General features: G+C 38.6%; 1 protein-coding gene across 5 annotated transcripts in view; it reads left to right on the plus strand.

Annotated features, from left to right (window-relative positions):
• RBMS3 (RNA binding motif single stranded interacting protein 3) overlaps window positions 1–25,110 on the plus strand; it is a 672,503-nt gene that overhangs the window by 274,116 nt on the left and 373,277 nt on the right. For all 5 annotated transcript variants that reach the window (XM_063114184.1, XM_063114181.1, XM_063114183.1 and 2 more), the window contains exon 4: window positions 13,002–13,093. In XM_063114184.1, the coding sequence (XP_062970254.1) occupies window positions 13,002–13,093 (92 nt within the window). The remainder of the gene's footprint in view (window positions 1–13,001; window positions 13,094–25,110) is intronic.

Genomic DNA, 25,110 nt, shown 5'->3' on the forward strand with positions numbered 1-25,110 from the left:
GGGGGAAAGTACAATGATCTTATAAACAAATAAAATAATCCACAGATTATTACCATCATAGTGAAGGATATTGACAGCATGTGATGACAGAGGCTAATGGGGAAGAGGAAGAATTCATCTCCTGTACGATCTGGGAGATGAGTACTCCAGTCACAGAGAACAAGCAGGTGCAACAGCCTCAAGGCAATGTGGCCAACTGTACAGTGAGGGAATGGGACAGCAGTGCGGGATTTGGTGTAAAGTTAAGAAGTTCTACTTAATACATGGTCAGGTAATGTTATCTGCCCTGTGCTGTTTCACACAACACCTTCCCCAGCCACTCCACTTTGGTCTAGATTAGATGTTCTTGTTAATTGCTTTAACTCACCCTTTACTTACCTGTCCCCAATTATTTGCTCAAACTAGAGTGCTATTTCCCCTTCATCTCTCAATGGTATCATTATACTGAGCAAAACAAAAACAGAGCAAAAGGGTATACACTGTGTGATTATGTTTATGAGATTCTAGAATCGGCAAAATTCATCTACAATGACATACATGGTTGCTGGGGGGTGGGTTTGGGGAGTTGACTGTGGGGCATCACTACAGAGAGATACAAAGGAACTTCATGGGGTGATGAAAGTGTTCTGGTTCTTAATTGTTATGACAGTTGTACAGGTGACTATATTTGTCAAAACTCACCAAAATGTACACTGAAATGGATATTCATCACATGCAAGTTATACTTCAATGATGTTGATTAATAAGTAAGAAAAAATAAGAAAAAAAGAAAGTTTTTCAAATTTATCTTCTCCATTTTTCCTACGCTAGTAAGAAATAAGCTTTCTTTCTACCATCCATGCTATATGCTATAGGTTTTTGTATCTGTGACAAGTGTACCACATAGAGGCTGTAATGAGTGTCATGGTGTTAAAGTGGCTGTTTTTCCATTGGGCTTGCATATCTCCCTAGGAGAGAATCCATGTCTCATTTGTCTTTTTCTCCACCCATAGCACCTAGTTAAGAATTACTAAAAGAACCTCACTGAGTATTTATTAAATCAATAGCAATATTTTTATATTTATATCCTGCCTGGTTCCCCAAAAGGATGAACAGGAAAAGGAATTGATTTCCAGGAGTTGATGAATGAATGGACTGTTCTTGGTGCTGGAACCCACATCCTGTCTCCTTGTGTAAAAATTAGGGACAGAATGGGGTTCTCGACCTACCTTCTTCACACCCGTGCTTGCTTATTGATTTAATAAAATGCTTGTGATGGTTTCTCTGTTCTCCAATAGTACATGGTGTACAAACCCTCTGCATTATCCTTCTTAATGGTCCATTATTTCTCTGTAGAGTCCAGTGGTAGAATCAATGTTGGCAAGCCGCAAAGAGGTGGCCAGTGTAATAGGAAGGTGACTATTATGTCCCATTACCACATCAAGAGAGAGAAAATCGAAGGAGCACAGTGGTCTATTGCATAATGCCAGTCTCGGGTTGTCGTGGGGAAAGCTCTGTAAATCAGCTCTCCTGTGCTTATCCTTGAGAAACCCTTTCCCCCTTCCTGCATACCCTCTCTCTGTGCAATTTTTGATGTTCTCAACTGGCCGATTACCTGGAATATTAGCTTTTCAAAATATGACACGGAAGTTCACCAATTCCTTCCAACTCATAACACTTTAAAATTGCGACTCCAAATTATTTCTGTAAAAATAGCTGATCTTTATGACTCCTAGGAGATTTCTTATTTTAATCTGAAAACTTTAGAAATGGTTCAGTTTTGTGGAAATGATGGGGGAATGTCTGCCCTTAGCAGTTTTTGTGTTCAAGGGCAAATCAACCTCTGTGCTTGCTAACTTTAATTTTCCAAGGGTTATGAGACTTTAATTTGATTCTTTATCCAGGGTGTATAAAATGTTCACTGGAATTTGCATAATACATTTATTGTATAATCACTCTTCACATTGGTTACCTGCTTCCTCAAATGAACATTACTTTGTTAAAAGGATGTATTAATGTAGGTCCAATTTGAACTTTTCAGCTAAACAGAATTAGGTATATCTCTGATGGACAAACATAAAGGAGAGAGAAGATGGGCATGTACTTGTTCTGAAATAGGCTGATATGTTAAAATAGCCTCAATCATTATTTTCAGGCATTTTGCAAATATAAGCAAGAAGAGGATTGCTACCTTTAAAAATACAAAGGTTATGTGGAGAAGGGAAAACACTTGTCTGGTTTGTCTCTTAGAATGTATTTAAGACAAATGGATTAAATTAGCGTGCTAGATTTCGGCACAGTCTAAGATGAAGGAGTTGGAGAGAAAGGATGCGTTAGGCACTAGGCCAGGTCTTTTAAATGCACTTAAATTCATTCAATGCCCAGAGCCAACCTGTAATTTAGGTAATATTATTATTATCCTCATTTTTGGTTGAGTGTTCTGTGCCTAGGGACTCATTGCCTTCAAATAGCAGAGCTAGGATTTGAACCCAGACAGTTCGAAGGCAACGTCTTTGCCCTTCAGTTACACCAAACAGTTTTCTATTAAATAGACTTGTCTGGCCTGGGCTGCCGTGGGAGACTGCATACTTGCTAACATTGGAACAGTACAGGTGGAGCCTAGAGGAGTGTTCGGCAAAGAGACTGTAGCGAGATTTGAAGACCAGATAGAGGTTGGATGAGATGGCTTTGAAGATGCTCATTCTTCCTGCAGTTTCATGAGAATAGGAGGTGTCATACGGATTTGATGAGTGGCTTGCTGCAGTCCAAGGTGTCTCAAACTTTAATGTGCATATGAATCAACTGGGCATCTTATCAAAATGTACAGCCTGATTCAGTATATCTGGGGTGGACTTGAAATTCTGCATTTCTAACAAGCTCCCAAGTGATACCAATGTTTCTGATTCACAGATCACACTTAGCATAACAAAGTGGAAAACCTCCCAGGTGAGGACCCTCTGTTCTGTGTTTGTAGAGCTATTTTTCCGAGTATTCCAGGTCCTGACCCTAGTGAGGACAATAGTACGTAAACATCCTAAACTGCATCTCAATCAGCATGTCCTAGGACCCTGAAAGACTATGCTCATTATACAGCTAGGAAGCTGCCTAGAAGAGAGAAGGTCCCAGCTGCAAGTCATGAATCACTAGCTATTTAAAGGGACACAAAAGAGTTGGTAACATCAACAAGCACACCAATTTACAAATTATAGTAAAATTTCCTTGGGGGAAACATGTCTTTGATTGTGGAAAAAAAATTCCACTTTCAACTTATAAATAAATATGTAATCATGATATGATGACATGGCTATTCAAACTCTTGTTATCCTTTTTGAATCACAGATCTCAAATCTTGTCTTATAAGGTTCTGATATGTTTCCAAAATTCCTTTGAGATGGATCCAACTTAATTACAATGAGAAGGAAAATGGACTTCCAAACCCCTGTATTTCAGTAGGCAGGTGTTTGATTTTGACTTAACTGGCTTCTGATTTCTTTGGTCTGCAATACACAAGAATCCTTTTCTAAAACATCTTGGAATGAAACAAAAAAACATAGGAAAAATCACTTCCTTAAGTCTAGAAGGCTTTGAAATCATCTATTTCTATTTTATTAGTTTAAAAATCTTTCCAAATCTTGGAATAAAATCAGTTTTACAAGTTTGGAATCATTTGGCTAAAGCACACTGTGAAATTCAGAAATCTTTAAGAGTAAGGCAATTGGAATGCTGAAAATATTAGATTGACAGGATTATAGAGATCCATATTTATTGACCAGGAAAAGGCAACCACATGTATTATTGAGAAAAAATCAAGTGATAAAACTGTGTGTATAATCCGATAGCATTTTGGTTAAAAATGAAGAAAAAAATTAGCTTTGTGTGGTGGCATCATAGCTAAGTTTTCTAGGTATTGGCTGAAATTTCTATAATAAAATTGTAAACTTTTGAAAATTAGAAGAAAACAACCACTATATTTAGGGAAAAAATGGACAATTGGAGGGCCGTTTACAAAATCTTAAGTACGAATGTTTTTCATTTTATGATTTTTGATAGCAGGAATTATATTTTTATTATTCTATGAATCCCTCAGTGTTTTTAATACATAGAATAGTGAGAGCTCAAGAATTAGTTCTAGTTGCCTTTTCAAGTGGGACCAGCAGAAGGAATCAGAGGACAGTTTCTTCCACCGAGAACCATGGTCCATGGAAGCAAACTCATGTTTCACCGAAAACTGTTTTGTTTGACTGGATATTTTTTTTTAACCATATAGATATGTTACAATTGCCCATATGTGCATTTAAGGATTTTTACTTTTTAAATTCTAATACAAGATTAAAATTGTATTTGGTGTGTCAGGTGGGACAGAGAACAGTAATTTGGGGTTCAAGAAGATGTAAAAACCACCATGTTTCAGAGTGATAGGGGCAGTGATTGTGGTTATTTATTAAAAATATTTGGAATAAGGCCTATAAACAAGTGACTGAAAAGCATATTCAATAAAACATGAGGTGGCTGGCCGGTTAGCTCAGCTGGTTAACATGCAGCCTTATAACACCAAGGTCACGGGTTCAGATCCCCATACCAGCTGACCACCAAAAACAAAGATCAATAAAATATTAAATAAATTAAATAAAAATAAAAATGTGAATATAAATAAGGAAATGCACAACTGTAGTTAAAAAAGAACCTTCTTGGGGGTTTGGAAGTGAATTTTGTCAAAGGTTTGGAAGGAAGAAATCATGGATGGAACCCTTTCCCAGGAAAATAATGGTGTTCAAAAGCACACAGGGCTTTGTATGGAAATTTAAATGAAGTGAAAAGTTGGTGGAAGGAATATCCCGACTGTGGAGTATAACAAAACAGAAGCTCACAGATAATGTCTGCCTCCTACAAAGGTTACCATTTATGTAGGATTCACCTTCTCTTCCTTTCTGCACTGAGCTACTTACTGCATCCCTCTGGGTAGTTGCCCAGTTTTACTGCAATGGTCATCCTCTAAAGATGAGAGGGTGGTGAGAAGAGGGATGTTTCTGTTGTAGAGGTGAATAGGTAGGGATGAGTACGTGCTTCCTAGGCCATTTGCTGGAGCCATTGATTGTGAATGTGGATACCTGGGAAGTACCTTGGAAGGAGGGGAGGTTTTCTTCAACTGATGCTCATACCGAGCCATTATCTCTGTTCCTTTCATGGAAGAATAGTCTATAGCTCTACCCATCTGTAAGGCCAGAGCAAGAAGAGGGAAGGAAGAACAGGGCAGCCAGGAATGAAATCCTACTTTAAGTTTGCTTTCCCTTCTGTGGGCTGGGGATTGGATAGCTATAATTACAGTGTTCAGTTATAGCTTGCTTCCATCATAGTTACAAACTCCATGGAATTGTTTTATCAATACTCTGGGCTTGCACCTGCAGTCATCATTACACACTTGTACCTCCTGCTGTTCTGATGACCGAGACACATAAGACCAATGATTCCCACAAGATATATATTTTATTTGTATTTTTGAACACTGCCTGTTAGCAAATGAAAGCTTTGCTAGACGGTTCATAGATGTTAATCTGCCCATTTACAGCCAAGCAGACTGTTTCCTTAATCTCTGCAATATTATCTTTAAAAAAAACGGTTGTTCCAGATGAAGGCCTTGGCAAATCAGAGTTCCTTTAATCTCAATAAAGAATAGTGATCTCACTAAGCCCATAAATAATGATCCCAATTCTAAATTTGACTTTATTCAGTATAAAAAAGCAATTTCTCTCATTTAAAAATCAATTGAGCAGGGTGAGAAGGAAGTGGATTTGGGGATTTGAATTTGTGTTTAGTTTAATAAGACTTTTGTGCAACGTAAATAGAATGAGAAAGTGTCACATTTGCAGGTGGCATACTACTAAATACTTTGTTCCCTAAATTGGTCCATCCTTGTAATTGTTTTATTCTGCTGGGAAATGCCATCTTGGACCTAATTTCTTTTCCCCAGCCCTTACTTTTGTCATTTGTGCACAAAACATACTGAGTTTGCCCCCACCTGGAAGAAATAGTTGCCATTTTAGAATATTGGCACTTTCTTTACACCTTTTCTTTGGTAGTGATCCTCTGTATACCTTGTACTTAATTTAATTCATTTCAATTTTACACCCAAATTGAGAGACAGAAAGATAGAATGATATATACATACGCATAACTTTAGAATGTGGATAACTTTACCATCATGCCACTTACTGAAGGGAAGCTGGCTCAGTCAGACAGAACAGTGCACACAAAACCACGCATACCATACTCTATGAAATTAGTTCAATAGTGTGACGAGAGTTTTGACCATATGCTCACTTCACTTAACCTGTGTATAAGAGAGCCTGTCACTGTATTTAAATTTTTTTAACTATTCTGTTAGACCATAAACTCTTTGGCAGGAATGGCCATGTCAGAGTCATCTTTCTTTTCCACACAGCATCTAGTGGACTACCTTCCTTGCACGTAGTAGATGCTTAGTAAATTTAATAATAATTACAATACTAGGAGAGTCACATGATGGTTCAGAAGTGTCCTTGGGAACGAGCAAATCCTATTCCAAAAGTGATGTCTCGTTTTAGTATTTCTGCACTAGAATATCAGAATGTTTAGGAAATTAAGCTGAAACATCAGGGCGATACATGAAGCAACCTGCAACCTGTCTACTATAGAATGGACATTGTTTTCCACCATATTTGCTTCTATTTGCTGAGTGTCAGGCTGCCGCCCTTTGTACTGGCAGTCCATATGCTGTTTCTTTTCTGTATAAAATTGTTGGATCCTACATTCTAAAGATGTTTCAAAGCATAGGTGATTTCAGATTGTAATAATTTAGAGTTTTTTCCTCAAAATAAGCATTGTTGTCTCTGGCTTTTGCAATCTAGCAGGATTTGTCTTGTATCTTTATTTTTTTCACAAATCTAAGTTAGGCTCTATGCAGTTGTCTGTGATATCCTGTCTTCACTGTAATGATCACTCACAGGAAGTACGTACAAAAGAAGATTCTGAAGAAATTACTAGGTTTTCCTATTTGTTTTTATAAGTAGAAAAGTAGCAATGAATGATACCAGTGCTGTCCTTTGACTACCTCCTTTTGATCACATAATACAGAGTACTAAGAAATCTAATAATAAGGAGAGACATTCAGCAATCGCTTAATAGTTAGGGATGCAAGAAAAATCCAGCAGAAGTAGGCATGGAGGCAGCCTGGACCCCACCAGACTTTCAGGCAGCCTGCAAACCACTCCTCCCTTCTTGCAGGCCACCCCTCCCTCCCTGCAACTCAATCTTCCCTCTCTGAGCCCAGACAACAGCCAAGCCTAAAAGCAAGGAGAGGGAATTTATGGAAGGGAAATTCTCAAGTATCTTCAACTGTTAAATTTGAGTAGAATTTCAGTTGAACATCCAATTCTTGGCCAAAGTGTTCACTTATTCTGTTTAGAAATCACATTTGACTCACAGCTGGATAGTCTTTGAAAGAAGTTGGGTATCACACCAAGCCATCTGCGCTTCAAGTGGGCTTTTATTACGGTCACTCTGCAGAGGAAGAACAATACCAATGTTGTGAAATTTAGTGCGCAGTTGCACTTTGAGAACAAGTCTCCCTTGGCTGACTGTCGGTGCCCATCTGAAGCAGGAGTTTGGGTTTTATAAACCCCACCCAACACACACACATAAAGAACAATCCCAATGTTGATAAATAAATAAGCACTTTAAATAGAGCATTTAAGAATCCAGCAGCAACTCAGAAGTATAAAATAAGCTGTCAAAGATGGTAAAGAGACTTTTAATGAAATTCCAAATGGATCGTCACACAGTGGTTTGGTTGAATGGCAAAGGTCTCAGCAAATATGTTGCCTACAGATGCACTAATGGAAATTAAATAAGAGCCCTCTGGGCAATACTGTTGTTTGTGGAATTCTGTTAATACACACACACACACACGCACGCACGCACGCACGCACACACGCACGCACACACACACTCACGCATACACACACACGCATACACACAAATACATATACATATGTGTGCATGTGTATATATATATACATATAACACCTACATTTTTTTTTCTTTTTTCTAAATTCACCAGGATTGTAGCGCAATAAAAACAGCAAAACTTTAAATTAACACACAAGCTTTAAAGCATTTCAGGAAAGCATTGATTCTATCTGCCAGTGGAATGAGTACATTTGGCAAATGACCTAATTATCATGGAGTTGGTTCTTTCTCGCTGCTCCACTTCCTGCTAATTGCAGAACTGCTGGCCTTTTCCCCTGACAAGGAAGAAAAACAAGGACAAGGGTGTACGGAGAAAACAGTGACATTCAGTTTTAATTCATCTGAACCTTCTACCAAGCTTAATTATGTAACTGAGAGAGTGAGACGGGTGGGCTTCCAGCCACGTGGGGCAGCGTTTCGGATGGTTGGCAATCGCCTGCGTTTTGTTGAGGATTTTAGCAGTTACCATAAAGCATTATTAGCTGGAGCTGAACTAATCTCCCTACCTTTCCCTTCACCAGATGTAGGTACAGAGATTCCTGTTCCCAGACTTGATTATTTGTCATTAAGGAAAGCAAATTGAAACCAAATTGAAGTTGCCCTTTTCCTTAGTAAATGCATCATTCTTTTTTAGGGGCAGCCTCACATTTCATATTATTTTCTTCAGATTGTGATTCAGATGCTCTCACATAAAACTCAGGAATGCAATGTTTATTCATAGAATGGGAGCATTTTTCCGGGTTGCTTGAGACATTTTGCCTCTGAACTTATTTTAACTAGTGAAAGTGAGTATTCATATGTATGAAAAACACATAACTTAGTGAAATATTTCAGATTTGGTGGCTTATTCTTTGTTCATAATTTTGTTCCCGGAGCATTCTCTCCCCTGTTGGCTTGGAGCCATCAGGACAGGTGTTCTGTACGAAGGGGCCACTCTCTCCTTTTTGGCATGGTGACTCTCTAGAAGTATACTTTTCTCAAAGTTCAGCCATAACTTCACTGATTCAGAGAAAGCCAGCGTGTCCCATGCCCTCACAGGGATTTCTTCTGTTTGGATTGGAGTTCAGCCCTGGAGGTCAGCATCTTGATTTTGTAATATCCTGTGTAATGTGTGAGGGTGGAAGGAAAGGGACAAGGCTGGAGAGAAAAGGCCTCACCAGAGTACGGGGTGAGAGTTGTGGTCTACAGGGCTGCCTTGCTGGGCTGAACCAGAACCGTGACTACTTAGTGTTTATATTGTTCTTTAGAGGCCAACATGTATTAATAGATGTTTTTATATACACTAATTAATAGACAGTGGATCCCCACAGTAGTCCCATGAAGTAAGTTAGCATCCCTTAAACATGCTTTCAATTTATTTCAACAAATATTTATTAAGCACAGGCTATGTGTTAGGTATAGTCCCAGTACCTGGGGATACACAAAGAAATAACACCTGGTAAAGCAGAACACTCTTTGTTCTTTCCTGCAGTTGCAATGAGAGAAGGCAAGGGCCCTTCTTCTAGCAAAAGGCAGCACTTTCATATATATTCTAGGTTCCCTATCCCTCTGCTGTCTTAGGAGATTATTCTGTAAATTATTCCCTTGCCCTCCTAAAGCTTTAATCTCCTGTTGTCTGCTTAATCTTGCCTACCGATATTCAAAAATGCCAAGAATAGCATCTGTCCTATAGTAGGTGGTCAATAAATATTTGTTGAAAATTTAAATAAATATTGAGTAGTCCTCTACCCCAGCTGCACAGTAGAATGAGGTGGAGAATAGATACACACACACACAATCATAGTATTTCCTATCTTAAAGCAAACAAAAACAACTCAGTTGGCCTCATATTCCCCACTAGCTAAATCTGTCTCTTAATTCTCCTTCCCAGCCAAGATAACTGCACACCCTCTCTCCACACCCTCATCTTACTCTTCAACTACTCAAGCAGGCTTCGATCCCCACCGTTTGCCTGAAGCAAATCATGACAATGACATCCATGTTCCTAAACACACTGGGCATTTTCCAGCTCTCTCCTTGCTCATACTCTCAGTAGCATGAGAGTCAAAAGCTGATCTCTCCCTCCTTCTTGGAACACTCCTCGCCTTGGCTTTGAGACATCCGTTTCCCTTTTCATTTCCTTCTTCCTCTTGGATTTTCCTTCAGCCTTCTTTGCAATCTTATTTTCTTATCTGACACCTAAATGCTGAAGTTGCTCAAGTTCCAAACCTGAGCCCTTTTTTAATACTTACTCTAGGCATTTCTGTCTATTTCTGTCTCTGTAAATAACACTGCTATGCTGTTGCCCTCCTAATTTATATTTCCAATGGCATCCTCTTTTCTAAGCACCAGCTTAATATATCCAACTGCTACGTGATATTTCTACTTAGGTGTCTCACAGGCATTTCTGACTCAACATGTCTCAAACCAGTGTCTTCATTTTCCCTCTCGCCTGCTGTATCCTCCTCCAGTCTCCCCGTTTTGGTAAATCACATCTCCACTCATCCAGTGGCTTATGGAAAATAGCAGTAGTAATCTTTGTTGTCTGTATCTCCCTTTCTCCCAACTCAATCAATCCATTACAAAGTCCTGTTAATTCTTCCTCCAAAATATAACTCAAATCATTCATCTCACCCCATCCGTTTCACTGCCAGCTGCCCTTCCTCTGGATCACTGCAGTAGCTGCTAAGTTATCTCCCTGATCCTACTCTTGCTGGCGACCTGCCCCACAGCAATTTAATCTCTAGCTAGGGTGATATTTTTTAAAATGCAGATCATTTCATGCCACTGCTTTTTAAAAAACTTTCAATAATGAGCAATCAATAGTTAGATTCTATATTACATGCTCTCATTTTCTTTAAGGAAGACATGCCATTTTGTAATTATAGATTAATTGCTATGATTATTTGCTTCGTGTTCATATCCCAACTCAACTATAAATTGCATAGAATAGAAATTGGGACTATTTTTTCTCACTACTGTATTCCCTATGCTTGGCACAGTGTCTGACATAGAATTTCATTATTGAATGAACGGATAAGCCTATGTATGGATAAGGAAGAATGACCAAATGTCACGAGGTGGAAGGTATTGCCTGTCCAAAGCTCATTTAAAGATTTCTACTGAGAACTCAACCACTCCATTAAGCAATGTACTGTACTGACTGAATGAGCTGGATTGAATATTTTCATGGAATTGTTTCATTCTATGTCCTACCTTCAAAATCCAAGGAATTATAGAGTTGAGTCCTCTCCCTGCTGGGCTTTAGATGCTACTAGAAATAGTTTACAAAGCTGTATTATAAAGCAGTTTCTTGTGTGGTGTATTTGAAAGGACATATGCAGACTTGTCTTCAAATCCTAGCTCTGCCAATTATGTGGCTTGTGATTTTAGGCGATTTGCAACACCTCCCCTGAACCTCAGTTTCTTCATGTGTGTAATGAGCACGAGGACAATAGTGCATGAAGTTAGCATGACTTCACCAAGTGCCAATGTGTCAAGCCCCCAGCATAGCATCTGGCACGTGGGAGATTATGTGTACATTTTAGTCTTTCTTTCCTCTCCCCCAACTCTACTTCTGGACTATTTCTACTTTTTCTTCCTGCTTCCCCCCCCCCCATCTTACTCTTCTTAGTGGGTGGTAATACCCATATTATCCACATAGTTTGAATTTTGTGGGAAGAAAAGAATTAGCAGTACTTACAGAACAGACTTCCTTTTGGATTAGAAATACAAACTTCACAGCTTCTCTGCCCAGCTTTTCAAGAGCATTTTATGGTACACTGCTGTGTAACAAGTTCATTTTAGGATAACATGCTGGGAGGGAGAAAAAGAAGACAGGATTCAAGAGGAGAAAATTAAAAAGTTAATTAAAAGAAACAACTTGGCAATTGAATTCCTTTACACTCTTCTTTGGTTATATATATATTTTTGGTGGGCGGGGTGTGGGGGTACAGTGCATAGCTTGCAGTTTGCTTCGGTGGCTTGCCTCAAAACTTCTGAATGAGACAAGGGTGAGTTTCTACCTGACTGAGCAAATTTCTGTCTGACAGATGAGAAAAGGTCTAGGACACATAAGGGGGGCTTTTAGGCATGCCAGACAAAGCTGCCTTCATACTCATTCTTGAGCACTTATATTTTGAAATATTTTGGGCTGTTGGCATTGCTATTGTGCTAAGCCCTGGACTAATATCAGCTATCTCGAGGGCATGCAAACTTCTGTTTTCATTGACTTATAGTGGATTTTTCATTGGCATCACCACAAATACACCACACAAGCACACAATCAGAACAGTATACACAACTCTCATTACCTATTCAGATTGTATTCTAGTAACAACTAAGAGACATGAGTGTTTGTTTCTTGTTTTTAAAAGAAGCTTGACTATTTACCTATTTAATCACTCTTATTACAGTTCACTTAAGAGTCAATATAGCTTATTTAAGATGTTATCACTGAGACAAGGTCCTGTGATGAATTAGCATGGGCTTAGTAATCAAATGGAACTAGGTTTAAACTCTCTAACTCTCATTCATAACATTTATCCACAAAGTCAATACATGTTTATTGAACTCTTACTGTGTGTCAGGCATGATTGCAGCTGCCTGTGATAACCTAATGCAAGTTCTTACCATGGCTTTAATTAATGTAAATTTTTTGATGTTTTCAAAATTAACTTTAGAGATAGATTTTTCTGTATTTTTTCAGGATTTTGTGTTCTTCACTCTTAGAGCAAATCCCCTGATGACAGAAGAACACTACAGTGTATTACCTTATACACCAAATTAGTCTAAATCAAGATGCTGATTGTATACAGTTTCCAAAGCAATTTGTAGAAGATAAGAGTTACTGCTTTATCTCTAGAAATATTGTGTATCTTTCCCAAAGCACTAAGGACCACTGATTTAAGAGCCTTCATGTTTGCAGCATCGTGTGTCAAAAGAAGTGAATGCAAGTTTGACCATAAACCTGTGTTTTATCAGTATGATAAAGACACAGATGTTTGGGAGTACTAACAGTGGGTTTTGTGTTTTTACAGGTTATGGGTTTGTAGATTTTGACAGTCCTGCAGCTGCACAGAAAGCGGTAGCATCTCTCAAGGCAAATGGTGTACAGGCTCAAATGGCCAAGGTAAGACTGATATTTAGATGTGTGTGTGTGTGTGTGTGTGTGTTATCAAATATTTCTCCTTTGCTGTGAGCTGACTCAGAAGTGGGGTTTGCCACAATTTGGTTTATATTTACTGTACTTGATAGGGAAAGTAGGAAATGCCACAACAGTTTTGGATTGGAAGAATCTGGCTGATTTACTTCATTGTTTCTGTGTGTGCTCTTTTGTTATGGTAACCTCATAAATGATTTAAGAACACTTGCAAAGTGCTCTATTTTCCTGAAAAAGGAGGGGTGTGTGTGTGTGTGTGTGTGTGTGTGTGTTTGTGTGCATGCGTGCGTGTGTGTGTGTAGTACTGTAACCAGTAAACAGAGTTTTGGAGTAGTACAGTTATTGGCAAGTTGTGTTTGATAAACTGTGTTCTAACAAATTTGCTCATTATCGTGCTGGGGAAAGCTGATTGTTGAATGATAGGGTCGTCTTATCTGTGCAGGTTTAGCTGCTGTATTGCAAGAATTTTACTTTGGTCTTTATACATAGTGTTTTCCTAGATAACAGTTTCTTAGATATTAAAAATTTTCAATATTCATATTGTTATTTAGAATAAAGTAGTGTAGAATCTTCTATCCGAAATCATAATGCATTTTTATATCTAACAAAGTAAATAAACTCATTTGTAATAATAGTTTTATATCCTGATTTCAGTAGTGGTTATAAGAATCTACACACATAATAAAATATCATAGAACTATATGATCATATTTTACCGATGTTAATTTTCTGGTTTTGATATTGTATTATAATTATGTAAGACTTAGCCTTTGGGGAAACTGGGTGGAGTATACATCAGATCTCTAGGAACTATCTTTGCAACTTCCTGTAAACCTGTAATTATTTCCAAATAAAAGATTAAAAAATTGCTTATAACATATCGATGCTTGGTAGATATTTGCTTTAAAATAATGGTTATTTTTGGCTTGTTCATATACAACCTAAGTTTAAATTTTTTTTTTTCTGAATAATACTACTGAACTTGTTTATCTCTAGAGTCTCAAAAATATAGATAGAATAGCCAACAGACCTTAAATTCCTGATCTAATGCATTTATGCCATATTCGTATACACACTTGCCATTAAACTATTCCCATAAGAGCTGAATGATATAATGATGACATAATCAAAAGTTCAGTCATTTGGATTTTGTTATGATTGCCAATATTCCCCAATAATATTTCCCAATTTCAACCTCAGATAGCTAGAGTTGGGGTATTTGATTCCCTTCATCTTCAGTTGTCTTCCAGAAAGCTCATACAGCCCATGTCTGTTAACCTTTTGCTGCAAGTCACTTCCCATATAGATTACTTTGGTGGATTCATTATCCTTTCTGACACATTAATTGTTTTTTGAGGTGGTATAAATTAGAATGTGAATTCTTTCAACTATGTAATGTATTCCTCATCAGGATTATGCCTGGAAGCTTTGGGTTTGGTCATGACCTAAGATTGATGAAGTTAATATTTTAAATTAATAAGGAAATTCTGTACATGTCTTGGTTTAAAGGTTACTTGGCAAAGTGTCAATGACAACCCAAGTAGCAACTTTTTGTACCCAGGAAACAAACAATAAATAGTTGTTAGGCATATGCAAAATGTAAAACTTGAATTTGGACAGAAAGCAACACCTATTGTCAAGAAAATGATTATAAACATGCATAAGAACAAAAATTGTTATTGTCATATCTTTGATCTATTCTATTGGTAAACTCCCCAATTTTGGAAGTTGCTAGAATGTAGCAGTTTAGAAATAATGAATACGGTGTACATAATCTCCACTGATTCAAATGTTCTCAGAATATATATTGCATTTTATGTATCTATATAAATTATATATTATGTATATTTATATATAAAATATATATACAAATGTACAGTATTATATATAAATATATGTAATAAATATATATAAACATATAAATTATATATATTATATATTTTATACATAAATTATATATATGAACATATATAAATATGAATTTTATAATTTATATATACAAATAAATATATGTATATATTTAGTTAGTTGTTGGATAAAAAACACTACTATCTACTACAACAGAAAAAGAAAGTAGACATTGACTTTATGAATACTGAGGAGCCATTATGAATATTTTGCCCCTATTTATGAGCATTCTGGTGCACAAGGAATCTCTCTTTCTCTCTCTCTCTCTCTCATACACACACACACACACACACACACACACACACACACACACACACACACACACACACACACACACACACACACACACACACACACACACACACACACACACACACACACACCCTAATCACTGACATCTCACTTAGTTAGGAAGCTATCAAAGGGGAAATATTATAAAGAGCTTCTAAAATGATTATTCATTCTAACCAGGATTATGGCCCTTGGTCCATGCCCAAGGTACACAATAAGGAGATTACAACTGAAATGTTTAAAGTCACTTTTATTTCAGGAGTTGCTCAAAGATATCACCTTATCAATTGTGCTGTCTGCAAAGTATATTCTTATTCTTATTTTCTCACAAACTTTGAATCTAAGCCTAGAGCTTTAGATTCACATCTGCCTACTGGAAAACTTTCATCAATAAATGAGTCTGTAATTTAACTGCCCAGAAGCAAATAAATAGCCTCCTTCTGACAATGAAATGGAACAAGCTTGACCACCTGTATCAAGGGATTTCGCACTGAGCGTTTGGATTTCATGACATTTTTTCCCTTTGTCCTGGTGATAACTATTATTTATTATCATATAAACCTGCAGTCTGCAGGGTGTGTGAAACTTGCACTATATTTTTGGCCATTTAAGTATCTACATTGAATTGCCTCCTGCATCCTTGTTCTTATCAATATTCTACTATGCAGGTTGTGGTGTCACATTTTAACAACTCCAAGGGTTTTAAAATAAAAATGCTACAAATAATCTAGGTTCCCAATAGCAACCTGGAGCTAACATGAAACTCTACATGAGAATTGATTTTTTAATCTAACTTATTCTATCCAATGTCTGCATTTGAAAAATCCAACTGATTTGTCAACTAAAAGGAATTAAATAACAAATCATCCAAGATATAGTAATAGACTAGTAATGAATAACCATTAACACAGACTAAAATTTTCTGTATACTTGCTTTCTGCCAAAAAGGGTTTGTGGAGATCAAAGGATGTTTCTTTCAGAAGAGCAGACTTAGAATATTTTAGTAATACATAGGGGTTAAGAGCATAGGTTTAGTGGGAAATAAACTTGGCCTTGAATCCTGGCTCTGGTGCCACCTGGCTGTGTGACCTTGGCTACGTTATTTAAATATCTCTGAACCTCTCTAATAATAATACTTAGGTAACAGGATTGCTGTGAGAATTTTTTTAAATGCACAAAGAATTGGGATCATGTGTAGATTATAGGAAGAATTCAGTAAATGTTTATTCAATAAACATTGTTATGCATTGTTGGGAAAATATAGGAAAATGGTAAGGGCCCCTCAGATGTTCAGAATCTTGCTAAGCATTTGCTGTGAATAGGTTGTGTGTGGGTTGAGTTAGTGCACCTGCGTGGCACTGCCACCTTGGCTGAAGTTTTACTGCCTCGGGAGGATGCCGCTCCACACAGCCATGCTTTCCAACCTACGGCTTCCAAGGACCTATTTGCCAGTTACTTAGCTCATAGACCTGCATGTAAAGGGCCTGGTGACCCAGCCTGGCATATGAAGGGTTTGTGACCCAGTCTGGAATAGACTTGAGATGTATGTGAGCTCCAGACCCAGCCCTAGCTCAACAGTTGGCCCAGTTGGGGCACAATTACTGGCAGGTAAAAGAGCCTGACAACTGGTGAGTTTGTGTAGCCTTACAATTGGCATCATGAACAGGATTAGTAGCTTTACAATTAGCAACGTCAGCAGCATTCTGACATTAGCCAGAGTGCCCTACAATTGGCATAGACGGCAGGATTCTGAGCAGGTACAGGAGCTGAAAGCCCTTGGAAAAAGGAGGAAATGTGGCTATCCTTGAGCATGTGGTGCCCAGTGGCTACTTTTCTGCTGACCGGTGCCTGGCTGCTGCTTACTACACTGCAAACTGATTGAGATTTGCAGCAGAAAGCAGAGTCGTTGGAAGCATGGATGAATGGCCTGGAAGACAAGGTGCAGCAACTAGCAACTCCTGCTTCTCACACCAGGGAAGATCACCAACCCAGTGGTGAGTTGGGGAAAACCATGCATCTCCAGGCACAACTTGTTGTACACAAGAAATGGAGGCCATAAAGCAGCAGAAACAGGGAGAGCCCCTGGCCACCTGGCTGCTGCAGCTATGAGACCTAGGGGTGGATGGTGTAACGTGCTTTAGAGACGATGTAGTAAACACATGTTGCATTTGTCTGAAGGCAAAAGGCTTGAAGGGTACTACTTAAACCCAAAGGCTTGAAGGGTGCCATACAAACCTAAGAAAAGAATGAGAAAAGAGTTCTACATGCAGATGGGCAGATGACCCAAGGACGGGTGCCCCTGCAGAATTTCAAATATGTTTTCACCCAGTGAAAAGGTGGAAAAGTTAGTCTCTGTTACTACACACCTGTCTCAGCGGCAGCGGTTCCAAAAGAGCCGCAGATATGCACAAGGGCGAGGAAGCCACTCCTTGATGGATTGAGTGAATGCAGCTGTTTGAACTGTGTGTGCGAATGCTGCCAAAGCTGCCTGAGACTGAGTAAGTAGCTGGTGTAAGCCAAGCTGATTGAAGTAATTCAAAAGCCAGAATGTAAAAGGGAAGCAGAGCGTAAAGATTTGGAAAATTTGCAGCCTGGCCATGCGGTAGAGAAGTAGAGAGCAGGAAAAAAATGCAAGGGTGAAGCAGATAAACTGTTTGCTAAAGACATTATCTTGGCAGCGGGGCAGCCAGATGCTAAAAACCAGGACAGTGGGGAAAATGCCCTAATGGCATTTGAGAAGTCTGGAAGGGTGCCCCACCAATCACAGGCCCTGAGGGCATTTGAGAAGTTTGGGAGAGGGCCCCCACCATCCTCAAAGGACTGAGTTGTCCTGGAGGACAGACCTGAAGTTTCATTGCCCTCGGCAAACTGCTCCCTGTATCCCAACCACTCTGGCTGGAGCAATCCTGCCTCAGCACCTCCAAAGAAAAAAAGCCAAAATCCTTGGTGGCATTCACATTGTGTTAAGTCTGCAGGCCACCAGTATGTGAGAGCAGTGGAGGCATGGCAATCTCCACCTAGATTTCAGAAGATTTATGGAAAAAGCCGGGGGACTTAGGTGGAGACCTGATTCAGGGGTGGGGCCACTGCAGAGGTCATCTATGGAGCAATGTGGAGCAGAAAAATGAGGTCAGAGCCTCCACAGTGAACCTCCACTGAGGTAATGTCTAGTGGAGCTAGGATGGTGCAACTGCCAGCGGGAGCCCAAAACTGTGGGGCTGTTGGCAGTGTGCAGTGCCAGCCTGGAAAAACCACAGGCACCAGGCAGCTCGATGGTCTGCATTTGGCGGAACTGTAGGGGTAAGGTTGCCCAATGCTTTAGGCGTCCAGGTGCCCCCACTGTGCTTAACGTTTGCGCTGTTTGGATTTTGAATTTGTTCGTGGGACTGTTTTTCCTTTCTATTACTCCCTCTGGAATGGGAATGTGTACATAATGTCTGTCCCACTGTATCTTGGAAGTAGATAAACTTGTTTTTGGCTCTTTACAGGTTCACGGCTGGAAGGCCTTTTGCTTTTGGTCTCAGAGGAGACTTTGGACTTTTGAGTTGTTGCTGCAACAAGCTAAAGACTTTTGTTACTGGGATGGAGTGTATACTGTGTTAATGTAAGGGTAATTTATCCTTGCTAAAGGAATGTCACGGAAGATTCTGAACACGTAGATTGTATGGTGAGGGTCCCTGAAGGGGTGGATTGTTGGGAAAATATAGGAAAATAGTCAGGGCCCCTCAGATGTTCAGAATCTTGCCGAGCATTTGCTGTGAATAGGTTGTGTGTGGGTGTAGTTAGTGCTCCTGCATGGCGCCGCCATCTTGGCTGGAGTCTACTGCCTCTGGTGGCCACCGCCACTAGTCTGGAACAGACTTGAGGGGTCTGTGAGCTCCAGACCCAGCCCTAGCTTGACAATTGGCCCAGTCAGGGCAGGATTACTGGCAGGTAAAAGAGCCCAACAACTGGCATAGTCAAGTAGCTTTACAATTGGCGTCACAATCAGGATTAGTAGCTCTACAATTGGTGACGTCGGCAGGATTCCAACATTAGCTGGAGAACCCTATACGCATTAAATTCAAATTTGCTACTAAACCTTCTCTAAATCCTAATGACTGCTTTAAGTGTTTTGTTATTACAAAATAGTTTCTTGGAAAGTATAATAAATAACACCAGTTAATGACATTTTTATAGCCTACTATGTGTCAGGCCCTGTACTGGATGTTGAAGAATTAAGATTGTGTAAAACCTTTTTCTTATTCAGAATTTTTAACATTTATTCTATCTCCTGGATTATTATATCACTAGAGTAGGAATTGTGGCTATTACTGTTCTTACCAACCTCAAGATGTATAGAAAGAAGTTACTGGCCAAGGAATATGTGTCTCTGAATCATGAAAAGAGTGAAGAAAACCCAGCTAATGATAGCTTAATTTTCAGGTGTTTATTTTACTCATGTAATATGAAGGCCACAGACAAGCAGTGAAGGGCAAGTGCTTTGTGTTGCCATCAACGATCAAGGCTGCTCTGCCCTCCTTTATCTATGGCTTTCCTGCCATACATTTATATCATAGCTTCTAAAGTTCCAGCTCTTGTAGCCACAGTTAATCCCGGAAAAAGAGAAATGGCTGAAGGAACATTATGACTGATTTTGTCCTTTTGAAAGCTTTCCCAGAATACTAACTCAGCAACTTGTACTTACATCTCAAAGGCTAAAACTGAGTCACATGGTTTCCCTTTTATCTGCAAGGGAGTCTAGTGTAATGAGTATGTGAGCTTCTTTGCCTCTGCAGTAGAGAAAATTCGAATAGTTCATCCCTCTGGCTGTCCAGCATCCATGACACCATTAATCGCATATGTACATTTTAGGTGGTATGCATTAATTTCTTGCCTAAGGGAGCCCACCTGAAAGCCTTATCCCTTTATCACATCTGGTGATGCCATCATCTCCAACAGGTTCATGGCTGTTCCTCATGGCTCAGCACCCATAACATTATTTATTTATTTATTTTAGGGGGTGGCTGGCCAGTATGGGGATCCAAACCCTTGACCTCAGTGTTATAACAAACACTGCACTCAAACCGAGCTAACTGGCCAGCCCCCAACCCATAACTTTAAAAGATTAGTTATCTGTCTGAACTCCCACAATACAGAACAATAGAGAAGTAACAGAATACATGCAAATAAAGGAAAACTATTATTTAAGAAAGGAGAGGCCAGGGAACAAGCAGAAATCACTGATTTCTAATACATATCAAATCCTGCCAGAGTGGAATAGAATTGTTGCTTTGTCAATGCATTAAGTTCCATGGTGATCCAATCATATAATCCTCGATTCTGCCATCCAGAGGGATCTTACTTACGCATTATTCCCCATGACCTCATTGAGGCTTCACTGAAAGGCTACACAGCTTTAGAAACTGACTTTTCCTGGAAATAAATTTGGAGGCTCTAGAATGGTTCTGCATGTTGGACAGTTGCCTATTATTACTAGCCAAGCCTGAGTTAACTCAAACTTAATAGGCCTCTTTCTTATTTGCTTTCTGTCAGTTCCAAATGTGAGAAAACACAACACATCTCTTTCCATATGAAGGTCTGTGGAGGAGCAGTCGCCTCCTCTCAGGGCATTTAGGTTAGGCTTTGTCAGGTCTACTACCAGGACTGATGTTCCAGTTCCCAAAGGTGATTCACTTTACTGCAGGATACGTAGAATAAATCAAAGTTAAGTGATCACAGAAGAGTCCAAATGTCCAAGAGAATGTCAAGTACTTTGACAGGGATCATATAAAAATATCATTTCTGCCATGGCAGAGAACTAGATTAGGACCAGAGGATAGGAATTCTCTCTTATAAATCAAAACCTAAGATAGTAGTTCTCTTGGTAAAAAGGCAAAATGAGTGAATTTTTTTTTCACTTGAGATCTGAAATAAAAAGTGAAAATCAATGAATACAAGAAAGCAAATGCTTTAAATTCATAAATACTCACGTGTGTGTATATATGTGTGTGTATAAGTATATACACACACAATTAATTTACAAAATATATCACCTCAGTGTGGCCCTACCAGTTATATTCCATTGGAGACTTTTTGTTAATTAAGAAAGGGCCTATATCACAGAATATTCTTAAAAGTTCTTTAAAAACTGCATCTACTCAACTCATGATGTGGCTTGTTGTCTACCAAACCTACTCTTCTGACTGTATAGGTACATGCCAGGCTTTGTCAGCCAGACTCCTGTGGTCTAAGGTAGTATTAGTAGTCTCTGCTTTTACTCTTTCTAGGAATAGTAAAGTAAATAGGCTACTGATGTTCATGGATCACTACGATGGGGTGGGTCTAGTGGTAAACCAGCCAAACATGGAGGCTTCTCGAGGGGAGGAGAGAGGCACTATTCAAGAGCAACTTGAGTAGGCCATAAGGGAGAAGTTGTTTCCTGAGTCTGGGTGGGAAACTCAGTCCATCTCTGGGGATCCTAATGTTCCTAGAATAACGTCCAGGTCTTTTGTTTGTTTGTTTGTATGCAATGAGATCAAAGTATCAGAGAAGCCTATGTACTATCCTTTGCCTATATCCCAATTTTTTTCTGGGAAGAGCACAAGCTACAGCCTGGTACTGGAGCAGTAATATCTTATTCTCTTAGTTTCTTGACACATTTATGTTGAACAACTACTACGCACCAGGATTGTTCTACATGCTGAAGAAAGCACTGAACCAAAGAAAGTTTTGTGAAGATCTCATTCTACTGGAGGAAGGCAGAAGATATAAAACAAAGAGATATAATATACTAGATGATAAGAAGTGTCTTGAGGACAATTAAAACTGGCTAAGGGTACAAAATAGATAGGAGATGGGGGTGATGGTTAAAGGTTGGGCAGGTAGAGTGGACAGGGAAAGCCTTTCTCATGATGTGAGATTTGGACAGATACCTAAAATAAACAAGGGGAACAAACTATACAAATATTGATTTTAAGATATGGTTATGAATAAATTCTATAGTAATTTAAAGTAGAGCAGAGTTTTTGGTGAGCTAACACGTTTAGGTTTTGTTATCATCTATATTATATACCTTTTTCTGAATAATAGAATAGTTCTGTATGTCACCATCACTTCCCCCTTTATTTTTTGTGGGAGTTCTCTGGTTTCAAATTATCCCAATGGCACATTTTTCAGATGGGCATGCTGGTGGTATTGATCTGGCCATTACCTCTTGGGCACAAGTGGTGATGGTCAGCTTTGAACCCCATGAATATGCATAACAAATAAAATAAAATAAAATAAAAAGAGAAAAGAAAAGAAAAACTTTCTCATACAAACCAAATTCTAATTGAATCAGTAAATATTTTCTTCCAACACTTAACTTCTTTAAGTCATGTTTTTCTGTTACACCAGTAGATGTAAATACATGACAAGATATTCTGCACCACTACTGTGGAAGGTACTTTAAATAACTGTGGTCCCAAAGAACAGCAGTGTGATATTGCTTTTAACATTGCTCTTGGATGACTGCTGCCATGTAATGAAAACCTTGCTTGACGTCTTTTCCTAAAATGAATGTTTGTGTCCTCTGCCCCTGTGTGATACACCTCCATCAGAAGAACATCTCTAACAAATAAGCACTAAGCATTATTTCCTCATGATTGAAATTTTGAAGTTTTTAGTAAAAATAAACTTAGTGATTGGCCTTTTACCTGTCTCTAAACTATTTGTGAATGTCTGAATTGTTGGCTCTGTCAGCTTGACTTTCTTTCTTTTTTTTTTTTTTTTTTTTTTCCTGATCCTCATGCTGAATGCAGGGATTCAAAACCCAATATTGAAATTGTCAGGGTTGATCTTAATCCTATTCATTAATTATTTGAAGTTTTTGAAGCAGAATCCTGTGAAGTTAAATATTTGTATTAGCTACTACCAAGTGATTTACATAATCTGCCTGTGGGTCCTACCCTGTGCTTCTGCAAGGACTCTACTGGATCCTCTTAAGTGAAATGGTGGGTATATATGTTAATAGAACTTCCTGCTTTCCTAGTACTGGATGAAAACAAAAATCAACCAAAAAATTGCCTTAGTGTCCTAAATTGGGGGCTCTACCATTTGACCAGGTACTTTCTTACTGCAGTTTACGTGTGGATTACAGGTTCTCTTTAACTTGCAAGAAATATCAACACTTTTATCCTGCCTCTTTGAAGTGAATGTGTCCACAGGCTGATCTCAATCAATAACTCATTTCTTGATGTACTGTTGAGAAACCTAATAATGAACAGTCTTCATTCATGGCTTTAGTAATTTGTTCTTAAAGTTGAAAGGAAAAGATCCTTTCTCTGGTCACCATTGTTAGAGATTGAAGGGGTCTGGTTAAAAGCATCATTTTGTCTCATGTAGATTCTGATCCCATTGAAAAAGACAAAGAAGTACGTCAAAATAAGAAAACTATCAATTGGATTACTGGTAGTATTGTATTAGAAAAAATGTGGCTTAGATTTGTAAGGAAAATGAGCCTTGTGATGCTGAATGCCAAAACTTGATTTATCCATCTAGTCTCAGGGAATACTGGAATGCCATGGGCCTCTCTAGCAAAGGATAAGGTCTTGGCTTATGAGACCTAGAAGGAAAGGTGAATGTGCTCTCTGCTGGCAGACAGATCCCAAGGATAAGGGAGAGAGAAATGAGCCACACTTGCTGAGTTCTTGCTCTAAAACTCACCAGTCACGTGAGTTATTACTTCTCCCATTTGGAAGTGGTCATATTGAGTAAGTGGACAAGTAAGAGAAGGACCAGAATGTTACACCAATATCCTTCTGTGTGAAAATACAGTGAGAAGTGATCGAAGCTTCTCTGGCCCCAACTCCTAACCAACCATTAGTGCTTTCTGCATCTTAGTTTTGCACTGTACCCTAAAGAAAATAATTGGATGAACTGAAATGTTAGAATTATGTATTATGTACATTATGCTAAATGGTTTAACATCCTATCATTGAGAAACCTGCTGTCTACTGTGGTACGTGGTCCACCTTCTGTTTCTGTGTTTACTGCTGTGTGGTTTGTGACTCTCAATCCCTAAACTGTATCCATTCTAAAAAAGGCAAGGAAGCACATGAGAAGATGTAGGGGATAAAGGAAATCATGCTTTTTGAGTACCTGCTCTATGCTAATGAAAAGGTTAAATGTGTTTATAGTTATCATATTATTTAATTTTTGCTAGGATCATATGAAGTATTATTACCCAGTTTTACAGATGAAGAAGTGGGGATGTCCCAAGTTCACTAAGGTAATCAATAATGAAGTCTGCATTTGAACCCAAACCCATCTGATTCCAAAGCTTTGTTCTTTCCAAGGAAATAATAAGGCTACTAATGCTGTTCTTTAATCTCCTCAGTGGTGCTTAGCTATTGGATTTGAAGTGAAAGAACACACTGGACAAATTATTAATACAATGGACTGCTGAATCTTTTAAAGTCCCTGATTTACATAGTAGGAACTTGGTGAATCTTTGTTGAATGAATAAATAAATGAATAAATAGTGAGTGTTGGCTATGTTGTAATGGTTTTCAATTCTGATAATTTGTTGTGACCTTAAACTAACTTGCAGGGGGATGTTACTTTAACTCACTATTCTAACCAGTTATCCAGGAGGACATAATTCCTGAGCTCACAAACAATGGTTTGATGTAATCGTTCCAACTATTGACTTCAGGGATGGAGAGGATAGGTTATCTTTGTTTCTTGAGAAGACATATGTCAGAAAATTGTAAATAAAGACCAATATCTCCTGCATTTTAGAATCTTGAAAATAATTGAATAGACAC

Source organism: Cynocephalus volans, chromosome 11, assembly GCF_027409185.1.
Source record: "Cynocephalus volans isolate mCynVol1 chromosome 11, mCynVol1.pri, whole genome shotgun sequence".
Classification (NCBI taxonomy): domain Eukaryota; kingdom Metazoa; phylum Chordata; class Mammalia; order Dermoptera; family Cynocephalidae; genus Cynocephalus; species Cynocephalus volans.